We start from the raw sequence: 11898 nt of genomic DNA, 5'->3' as shown, positions 1-11898 counted from the left end.
GATTTAATATAGTTGTTTAATTGATTAATTAATGGTTAATTAATTAATTAATTAATTTTTTAGAAGTAGAGATAAATAAACATGTGATGTTTATTTATTTATTAATTAATTATATATATTAAATTAGATTTAATATATATGGTTGTTTAATTATTGGACTAATTAATTAAATAAAAATTATTTAATTAAACTAGATCTAGAGTAGGAATATGAAAGACTAGAAGAAGGGGGTCACCCTTCCTCTCTATAAATAGGTCTTCATGGCCTATGTTTGTGACACAGTTGAATTGAGAATTCTGAATCCTAGTAATCTCTCTTCTTTTCTCTACTACTTCTTCTTCCTCTCCTAGTCTTGTAGACCATACATCCAATTCTTGGGATCGTAGAGAATAACAAGGTCTCACTTACGTGGTGTTTCTTGATCATTGAAGAGATGTTCCGGAGAAGACGCAGAGGGAATTGTGAAGAATTTGATAATCTACAGAAGTAAGGTTTAGCTTTTCCCTCTCTTCTCTTAAATGTATGCTAATGTTGATTGTTTATTTATTATGTTATTATTTTTATACCGTATTTTGTTTATGTAAAATTGAAAATAAAATTGCAAGGAGATCACACATTTTCGCTTGGGATTTGATCCCTTCGCAGCAGTGGAGACAAATGGCTGGCGTCAAATAAGACGAGCGATGCCGCTAGATTGGCACGGATGAACAACAACCAGCAGCTCGGATCGACGAATGAACAAGTGATGTGTTGGACCGACGTGGATGGACGTGGGCGATCAGCGGCTGGCAGAACGTAATCGATGGTGAGATCTTACAGTCGGCGATGGAGGTAAGATCGATAATGGACGGTGGCTGGAACTCTACAGGTGAGATGGTGTGGGTTACTGGTGGTGTGACTCATACAGAAGGAGATGAGAGACGAGAGAGATCGAGATGAAAATGCACCCTCTCTTTTTCCTTCTTTTTTCTTTTTATTTTGTAACCCTAATTTGACTAAAAATGAAAATTGAGAGGGAAATGAAAATGGAAGAGGGAGGGAACAAAAAATAAGATTAAAAAATTATTTGAGATTTAAAAGAGAGGGTCACCTAAATTGTTGGTTGACATCGTAGGTATGCCTACAATGTCGGTTTAAAACCGACTTTAAAGATCTGTTTTTTTTTTTAAGATATCGACATTGTACATCTGTTTTTAGTTTTTTCAACCGACATCAAAGCCCAAATTTCTTATAGTAAACCTACAACTTTCAAGATGGACCAACCCAAAATTAGTCCCAATGGGCTAAACATATAACCCAACATTTTGGACTCACAAAACTCAAGTTTAAAAGAAAATAAAGTCTTGCTTGTGCAACAAGTGGGCTGGACACCCTAACAGATTTAGCATGGTACATAAAGCCAAAATGGATATTGTGTCTAAAAAGTTAAGATTTGATCAAATTCAAAAAGACATCGTCTTAAGGGCTCATGTTGAGGATCCAACAATTTAAAATCAAGAAATCTTACGGTGTTTGTGAGATATAGTACATACTTTTTACATGGCCGATTAATTTTAAAATAAAACCTCTTGTTATCACAAGTGATAAGAAGAAAATTAGTGAATCGAATTCCCTACCATTTTAGGGGAATTGAAACAAATAATGAAATTAAAAGAAAAAAAGAAAAAAAATGAAAAAATGAAAAATGAAGAGAATGTGATTCATGAATATTACGTGCGTCTGTCTTACTTTACCCGTAAAGCCATCTAAAATGAATGGCATATTAGAAAGAGCCTGTCCAAATTCCTTTGTCGATTTCAAATTTTGATATTAATAATCATAATATATATATTAATAGACGTTCATAATATTGCATTTAATTCCCATATTCTTAGAAATTTAGGCTTCATTCAATTCCAATGGCTCCTACCCAAGCTCTCTCAATTCCAGCCGTTGGTTTTGGTTTCCTGCCAAGGAAATCCAGCGGACCAACGGCCAGAACCATAGCCGCCGCAGCAGCAGCTAATAAGCCTCACAGTCACAACCAAAATTGGGGTGTTAGATCAAAAATGGGAGATCATCAAAGGCCACCGAAATCGACGGTGGACGTTGAGCGATTGGTGGAATTCTTATACGAAGATCTCCACCACGTGTTCGATGAACAGGGGATTGATCGGACGGCTTACGATGAAGAAATGAGATTTCGAGATCCAATTACTAAGTACGATAACATTACGGGATATTTGCTAAATATTGCCCTCTTGCACCACTTCTTCAGGCCGAAGATGATCTTGCATTGGGTAAAAAAGGTTCCATCATTTCTCTTCTTCTTTTTTGTTTAATCATAACTCCGGATCGAGGGATTAAACCTCCGACTTTTAAAAACCAAACATATCAATACCATTAAACCAAATTTAGAGTAAATTGAAGTGAATTATAGTTAATATCAAATTTAGAGTAAATAACATTTATAACAATTCAAATACTATTTTAAATCGTCAAATAGACTCAAAGACTCAAGTTTATTTATGGATGAAGTAAATATGTTATTTATACCGACACTATAATATTGTGCATCTGGGTGCATTGTACTAGTTGTTAAATTAGGAAGAAGACATGAGAAGAGAGTGTCGCTAAGAGAAGGGAGAGTTTAGAGACATGAAAGATAAAATTTTTTTACAAAAAATTTAGAAAATGTTACAAAATTTAATAGTAATTGTAATGGATAATATTTCTAAGGTTGATAATTAAGTATATAACAACCTTTTCAAAAAATTGCAAATGTAGTAAAATCTATGGGTGAATTTAAATTTGTTATATCTAAAAAATTATATTAGAGTATATTTCTTAATATTTTGAGTTTGATTAATTGTTCGAAAAGGTGTTTTGTACTCATCATTTTGTCATTCAATCCGAATATTATATATATCTATATTATTCGAGATTGAGAAGAAAAAATTTATGAGAAGCTATATTGGACAATTAGGTTGTTGACCCAACTTTATTTGTTTTGAGAAAGTAGACAAATTTCATCTTGATCCAATTTTTGTGGATAAGCATGGTCAAATAATTCTAACAACGACATTTACAAGGACGTTGAACACAACATCTTATTATGATCACTAATGAAATAATCCAAAAATTTAAGCGAAGAAATAAACATCATATTAAAATATTATATTTGAGGTAATAAAGAAGCAATAATTAGAATTTGTAATTGATTGAGAGTTAATCTTGTAGACTGGACCATATGAGATAACTACAAGATGGACTGCAGTAATGAAGTTTATGGTTCTACCATGGAAACCAGAATTTGTTGTGACAGGAACTTCCATTATGGGTATTAATCCACACACTGGCAAGTTTTGTAGTCATGTGGTAATTAATAATAATCCTCCTTAATTATTTTGATCATAATCTCTATTATTACTAATCCATCTCATCCTATTTTTTATTTATATATATATATTTTCTTTGTAGGATCTTTGGGATTCAGTACAAAATAATGACTACTTTTCTATAGAAGGCCTCTGGGATGTATTTAAACAGGTTATTTATATATACCTATTCTCATCAACATATATATATATAGTTGGTGAAAATCATTCATAAGATAAAATTTTAATATATTGTTTCTATCTTCAGATTCGTTTTTATGAGACTCCAGAATTGGAATCGCCTAAATATCAGATATTGAAAAGGACTGCAAATTATGAGGTTCGTTTGTTCTGACTATACTGTCTACCATTTGTATATAATTTGTTTCTTCCATTCAGAGTTTGATGAGTTTAAGAATGTTAGTACATTTGATACTATATCCTCATTTATTGTTTTAGTTTTGCCTATCATTACAAGAATTTTAGATATATCGTAATGATAGTGAGATGTTTGAAAGCAAGGAATGAAGTTATTTAGTTGTGGAGCTTGTAGCGAAAAAAATTAATAAAAATACGTGATTAAATTACAAGTTTAGCTCATGAACTTTAAGTTTGTCTCTAACAAATTACTAGACACTACGGTGTTTGAGAGTAAGAAGTGAAATTATTGTTTAGTCGTGGAGGCCACGATGTAAGGCATTTATAAGTCATAAATTGATGCTTTTATGTCACAGAATCCCAACGAATTTAAGAGCTCCTTGAACCAAATAAAGAGTGGAGTTAACTTCACTTCTCTCAACTCTTACTCTTTTGGCAAACATGCAATAAACTATTATTAATAGATTCATTAACTATTAATTGGTCATAGATATAAAATTTTCTTACAAAAATTAATTAGCCTATTGGATATAAAAATTAAATTTTATATAAGATTTTAATTATGTGTGTTGAACAAGAAATTTTGGACCAATCACAAACTGCCACGCCATTCACTAAATTAATGACGAAATTCCAAATCATCAAATTTGGGACCAACTAGGAGGTGACATGCGTCCCAAATTGAAGTTGAAGATAAATTTTGATGACGTCACATGGTTTTATCATGACCGAATAAGATAAGATTAATTTGACCCAATTTGATATTATTATTTGGGTTAAATGTCCAATTGAGCCCAAAAATAGGCTTAATTTGATCCAAATGTCAAATAAGGCCCAACTCCAATTAGTTGGGCCTAGGGCCCAAGTCCATGGACCAAACAAGCTTAAGCTCATGAAGCCCAACTTTCCTCATTTGTGGATGTCAGCAATTCTAAGAGAACTTAGAGGGAATTTTCTACAATCAGAAGACTCATTGACACCTGAAGCTGACCACGCTTGAAAACTGAAGTCTTTTGAAGATACAAGCATTCTGAGAACTGAAGTCAAGATACAAGCATTCTGAAGAATGAAGTCCTTTGTATCATTTTGACCATGCTTGAAGATCGAAGTCCTTGGAAGATACAAACATTCTGAAGACTAAGTCCTTTGAAAATATAAGCATTCTGACCACACTTGAAGACTGAATTCCTTTGAAGATATAAGCATTCTTCCAAGACTCAAAGCTCAAGAACATCCACACGCCCCGCTTCTATACATTAAGCATACGTATTCAACTAAGAGAGAATCAGAGGATCAAGTACTAGACATCGAACCACATCACATCAAATCAACATCAACATAAACATCAACTCAAATTTAACTCCACGAAACAAATTTCTCCGAAAGCCTCGTGCGAGCACTAATCATTCAAGAAGATCAACAAGCCCAAAGGCCGATCATCCAAAAAGATCAACAAGTCCAAAGGTCAATCATCCAAGAAGAACATCAAGCCCAAAGGCCGATCATCCAAGAAAATCAACAAGTCCAAAGGTCGATCATTCAAGAAGATCATCAAGCCCAAAGGCCGATCATCTAAGAAGATCAACAAGCCCAAAGGCTGATCATCCAAGAAGATCAACAAGCCCAAAGGCCGATCATTCAAGAAAATCAACTAACTTAAAGATTATAGTTTATTTTGAAAGCATCAAAATATTGTGTATTAGAGATTGTACTCACTTTCCATGAAATTAATACAAATACAAAGTTCAAGTTCCACAAAACAAATTTCTCTTGAAATCTCATGCGAACAAATTGGCATGTCCAGTAGGACATCTCTACCTCTCATCTCTCTCTCAACATTCAAGTAAACTAATGGCACTAAAGAAAGTTGCATCCAAAGCAACTGTCGCAAACAACACCTACACAGGACTTGTCACCTGCAACCATTCAAAGGAGAGCATGCAGAAGCAAGAATAAGATTTTGTCTTTGCAAAGAAAATCTAGGAGTAGCTAATGGAATCTTCTAAAGGCGAGACCATCATGATAGAAAATCCCTTGTTTGACAACTCTCTCTGCTTCTGACCAATCAAAGGAAGAATCATAACTTGACGTAGTGTCGGTCATGATGGATGATGTAACGACTAAGTCAACCATAGTAGAGATGGAAAGGAAGATAAATCTTCTAATGAGGGTTGTGGAGGATCGAGATCATGAAATCGCTGCTTTAAGAGATCAGATACAGGCTCGAGATACTGCTGAGTCGAGTCAATCTCCAGCTAAAAAAGTCAATGACAAAGGAAAGTCTGTTTTACAGGAAGACCAGTCGCAAGAATTTACCTCTGTCGTCGTCCTGTCAGTTCAACAGCTGCAAGATATGTTAACAAACTTCATAAGGCCTCAGTATGGAGGATCATCGCAGTCTTCTGATAGCTTGTAAAAATACAAGTTACTGTAGCCTTTTATTTAAAATTATGAAGGCTAATAAGCAGAATATGCGTTAATAATATCAAGAATTCATGTGGAAAAGTAAGCTTGTGTCGACCAGCACCAAAAAATCCTCACTAACCCTATATCATGCGTTATTCCGCATCAAAGTGTCTATTTTTGCAGATATTGCAAGAATTGATCGCATGCGTCGGTCCCAAACCGCCACAAAACTGACCGCATGCATTGATCGTCATATAGACTAGCTCGTCGCATGGAATGCTGCACCCATAGAGTGATAATCGTGATAGAAGACTGATCACAAGGTAGGTGGAATGCGTTAACACTATAGGAGAAACAAGCATGAACGCATACTTTGGGAGTATCAACAAGATAAAGTGATGCTGACATTCCCCATAACGCGACAGAGGCAGCAACGAAGAATAGGGCATCAGACTTGTCGGTGTTTGAGCTCTATAAATAGAGCCTTGGATCTTCACTTCAAACCATCCGAGTTTCTACCTTAAGGCAGATTCTTGTGATCACAGATGAGAGCATGAGTAAGACACTCTTTGAGGATTCTTCACCGCCACAGCCCCTTCCGAATGACGATCGAAGTTGCGTCAGAGATAGAGCTCGAAAGAGAGCTCTCCACCATCCATCCATGGCACCACCAGCAGCCTTGACACATTTTGGATGAAAAGGTCAATCGTTTAAGAAGATCACTAAGTCCAAATGTTGATTATCCAAGAAGATCAACAAATCTAAAGGTCTATCATCCAAGAAGATCATCAAGCCTAAAGACGAATCATCCAAGAAGATCAACAAGCCCAAAGGCTGATTATTCAAGAAGATCAACAAACCTAAAGATCGATCATTCAAGAAGATCAATCAACTTAAAGATTATAGTTTATTTTGAAAGCATCAAAATATTATGTATTAGAGATTGTACTCATTTTCCACAAAATTAATACAAATACAAAGTTCAAGTTCACAAAACAAATTTCCCTTGAAATCTCGTGCGAATAATGTGTTTATTAATTTTTTAAAAAAGAAAATAGTGAATAGGTCGAGATTTATTAGATACTTTGAAAACTTAATTAAAGATAAGAATTAATTTATAATTTAACTCAAAATTATTATAAAAAGAGATTTTGATAATAACTGGGATGTAAATGTTTGAATCAGGTGAGAAAATATGAGCCATCTATAGTGGCAGAAATAAGTGGAGAGAACCTGTGTGGGTGTGCTTATGCTAGATTCGATCGCGTTGGCAGGTGAGTCCCCCATCATTCACAATAAGTTGCTAGATTCCACTTGGTTTGATAACAATTTCGTGGTAATTATCTGTTTTTTGTTTTTTATTTTTGGATATTAAATTTATTATAAACACCTTACTTCTAGATTTCTTATTTTGTTATTTACATTGTACCAATATTTTTAAAAATTAAACCAAATTTTAAAAACAAAGAAATGTTTAGTTTAGTAACCATTTTGTTTTTGGTTTTCAGGTTTTGAAAATTAAGCCTACATTCTTCTATTTTCTTATCATGATTTGCATCTTTAAGTACACTAGTTGAATTCTTAGCCAAATATTCTAAAAACAAAAACAAATTTTTAAAGATTACATTTTTTTTATTTTTTAAATTTTAGCTTGGTTTTTAAAAACACGGATAAAAAAGTAGATAACAAAAAACAACAAAAACCAGAGGTGGAAGAGATGTTTGTAGGTTTAATTTTCAAAAACTAAAATTCAAAAACCACATCGTTACTAAACGGGACCGTAGTTTTTAAAAATTTATTTTTGCTTTTGGAATTTGGTTTATAATTTGATTCTTGTATTAAGAAAGATACAAATCATTGTAAGAAATTGGGGATAAATATGCTTAATTTTCAAAAAAAAAAAAAAAAAAAAAATGATTATCGAAGGGGGTTGTAAGTATTTGGTTTTTATTTTTGAAAATTAAACCTATAAATGTTTTCCCTTCACCTCTAAATTCTTGATTATATTAGTTATCTACTTTTTATTAATGTTTTTAAATACCCACCCAAGTTTTGAAAATTAAAAAAAAAAAAAAAAAAAAAAAAAAAAAAAAGAAGGAAAAAAGTAGTTTTTAAAAATTTGGAATTTGGTTAAAAATTCAACTCTTTTGCTCAAGAAAGATACAAACAATTGTAAGAAATTGAGATGAAATTAGCTTAATTTTCAAAACAAAATATTAAGGCCTGTTTGGTTAACTTTTTAATTTTTTGTTTTTTGTTTTAGAAAATTAAGCATGTTTTCTCCTTACTTCTATTGCATCTTTCTTAAGTAAAATGGTTAAATTCTTAGCCAAATTCCAAAAAATAAAAACAATTAACATCTACTTTTTTTTAGTTTTCAAAATTTAGCTTAGTTTTTTAAACCGTAGGTAAAAAATAGATAATAATAGTGGAATTTAGAGGTGAAAATAGTGTCATAGACTTACTTTTCAAAAAATAAAACAAAAGGTTATCAAAACGGGCCTAAAAGTTACCAAACAAGACCTTAATTTGAAGTTTTTTTTTTTAGGTTTGAATATCGAAATTACAAACACTACTTTTGCTATAAATTTCTTTATTTTGTTATCCGCTTTCTGTCGATGTTTTCAAAAACCAATTTAAGTTTTGAAAATAAAAAAATATACCACTCATTTGATAAATATTTGATTTATGGGCTTTAGTTTTTGTCAATTAAGTTATTGTAATAAATTGAGAGAAAATATATCAAATTTTAAAAAATAAAAAACCAACAGCGTCTATTAACTTTGAGAAACTCGATTTTTATTTTTAAAAATGGATTAAGAATTCAATGATTTGTAAAAAAAAATTCAAAAGCATAAATAATTTTTAAAATGAGATCATTATCCAACAACGATTCTAAATTAGCCATATTATTAACTTCTTGTTCAGTTGGGCAAATTGTAAAGAGGACACAACTAAGAACTTGAGAAAGAACGAAGGAGGCATTGCCGCAGTGTTGAAATTCAGTGGAAAATCCACGAAAGATGAAGTGCAAAACAAGGCCAAACAATTGAGGCATAGTCTCAAAAAGGATGGTCTTAAACCCATTAACAATAGCTCTTTGCTTGCACGGTACAACAATTCCTACCCAACATGGAGCTTTGTAATGGTAAGTTTTTCTTTTAAATGATAAAAATCGAAAATATTGATAAATAATAGTAAAATATCATAGTCTAGCTGTGATAGACTACAATCTGTATCTATCATGATACAGATAGACATAGATAGTCGTCTATCTGTTCACTGTCTATCGCAAATAGACAGTGAAATTTTTTTATATTTATAAATATTTTTATTCATTTTTCTATATTTTAAAACAACCTTTTTCTTTCCCATTATATATATATATATATATATATATATTAAATGGTGAATAAAACATGAGGTAATTACAATGAGTAGCATTTTTAAGGCTAATATTTAAATCTACAACAACAAAAATAATTGTAAATATAACAAAATCTATTAGCGATAGACCCTATTATTGATAGACTCCAAAGCTAGAACTAATTTTGCTATATTTGAAAATTCTTTTAAATTGTATTATATTTGCAATTATTTAAGTGTATAGCAACAACTTAAAACATTACAAATATAGCAAAATTTATTAGTAATAGATTCTATTCTTGATATACTTCGAGAGTTTGAATTAAATTTTGCTATATCTACAAATTTTGTTACATTGTAGTATGTCTATTTATACTTTAGGCTTGATTGTTATATTTGTAAAATTTTCAAAAAAAAAAAAACATATTTGATTGTTTTGGTTGTTTGATTCACAGAGAAATGAGGTGCTAATATGGCTTGAAGATTTCTCAATATAGGCGTCCAAGTCCAACACGGCTTTAGGAAAATCCCAATTCCTTAGTTCATATATTGTTTTCTAAAATTAGTTGTGAATAGATGAGTTATTTGGTAAAGCCAATATGTTTGTTGCCTTATTTGTGTGTCGATTACGACCATTATTTGTCCACTTTATAGGTCGGCCATACAATTGTCTTTGATACGGCACTTCAAAAACTGTTCAAAATTTCTTGATGTGTGAATTGGACAAAAGCTCTATAAGCTCTATGTCTTAATTGTGAATTGGACGGCACTTCAAAAGCATCCCGTATGTTTAGATTGACTTTCTAATTATTTAAATACGTATAAATATAAAAAATTGTTTATTAACAATTAGAAAATCAATCCAAATGAAATTCAATCATTCTCCTATAGGAAAAGTAAGTGAGTAGTTTCTTTAAATGCTAATTTCGCGACTTAAACAATGAGCTCCAACCTCTCACTAGGAGACATGATTTATGGTTGGATCATAAATAAATTATTCATGAGAGGATCAGTGATATTGAAGGAAAAATAGGTAATTACACTATACGAAATTTAGTTTTTTTTCGACGGTCAAAATCGTTGAGAAAACTAAAAAAAGTGTCGGGAAAGGATTTTCCGATGCATTTTTCATCGTCGGAAAGCCTCGTCAGGAAAACTTCTCCTGATGAAAAAAAACCCATCGTCGGGAATAAAAGATTTTGTGATGGAACAAGTAGAGAGGTTTTTTGCCGATGACCCTCTATTAGGGTCGGCAGAAGGATAAGAGTTGTATGAAAATATCTTATCCTAATGGCAACCTATTTTGACGTTGGGAAAGGTTATCTTTTTCTGATGGCATATTGGAATACCGTTGGAAAAATGTTAAAAAAAAAGTCATGGGAATGACACTTTTTCCCGACAAATCTCAAATAAACTAAAAAGTTAAAAAAAAAAAAAAAAAAAAAACATCAATGTTGTTTGAATTTTACAAATCTCGAATAAACTAAAATAAACAACTTGTACAATTAATTAGTTCTCCAGTACATAATTTCCCCAAAACATGTTTGAATTTTACATATTTAGCCAAATAAACAACTAATAGTAAGATTCATTTTAAACATTACATAATATCCACAAAACATAAATCCCAAAATAAGATTATATTATATCTACAAAATATAAGCATCGAAATAACATTACGTAATATCCACAAAATATAAACCACAAAGTACCTACAAATCTACAATGCTAATAAATAATTGACTTTATATAGGTATATGAGCTACCATTTAAAATTTAACTCAAACTTAAACATAACTATGTATTTATCCCTGTACTAATAGCTAACTCAATATAAAACTTAGGGTTAAATTTAGTAACATTAATAACTTCACACATAAAGACACTTTAATCTCAAACTCAATATACCATATATCAATCTCAAACTCAATCCATTTATCCATCTATCAATTTCAAACTTAATATACTAATCTTAAACACAGTGTAAAACTTAAAGCTCAACTTAAACTTAAACATAATTATGCATTTATCCCTACCAACTTTAAACTCAACCTAAGAACATCGACAAATTCAAACAAAATTTTATGCAATCTCCTCCCCCGTCTCTCACTTCCACACATTTAATCTCAAGCTCAATTTAAAACTTAAACATAACTTTTATGGAGAGAGCGTATATGAAAATATCTTTGAAAATTACCTAAAGAATAGAAACAATTATTTGAGTTGATTATTTTTAATTACAACTACTTTTATAAAGTCTTCTCTTCCTTGAAATGGTTTGAAAGAGAATTTGTTTTTTAATATATTAGGGCAAAAGGAAGTGGATTTATTATTCCACAATTCTCAATATACATATGTTTCAACCATAAATTAATCCCAAATTATCTAACGA

General features: G+C 31.4%; 1 protein-coding gene across 2 annotated transcripts; it reads left to right on the top strand.

The window, feature by feature from the left end:
* The first annotated feature begins 1842 nt into the window (after positions 1-1842).
* Positions 1843-10225, top strand: LOC150037770 (uncharacterized). 2 transcript variants are annotated; one of them, XM_090311166.1, is made up of 7 exons: positions 1843-2279; positions 3220-3357; positions 3460-3528; positions 3625-3696; positions 7326-7414; positions 9069-9288; positions 9962-10225. In XM_090311166.1, the coding sequence occupies exons 1-7, from the start codon at positions 1899-1901 to the stop codon at positions 10001-10003; spliced, it is 1011 nt and encodes a 336-aa protein (XP_090167292.1). In that variant the 5' UTR covers positions 1843-1898; the 3' UTR covers positions 10004-10225. The 2 variants fall into 2 exon arrangements, with proteins under 2 accessions (XP_090167292.1, XP_090167291.1); XM_090311165.1 differs by having other exon boundaries at positions 1843-2288.
* Positions 10226-11898: the final 1673 nt, after the last annotated feature.

This window comes from Benincasa hispida, chromosome 2 (assembly GCF_027475165.1).
Source record: "Benincasa hispida cultivar pf3 chromosome 2, pf3_genome.v1.1, whole genome shotgun sequence".
Taxonomy (NCBI): domain Eukaryota; kingdom Viridiplantae; phylum Streptophyta; class Magnoliopsida; order Cucurbitales; family Cucurbitaceae; genus Benincasa; species Benincasa hispida.
This window is presented reverse-complemented; position numbering and strand designations above follow the sequence as displayed.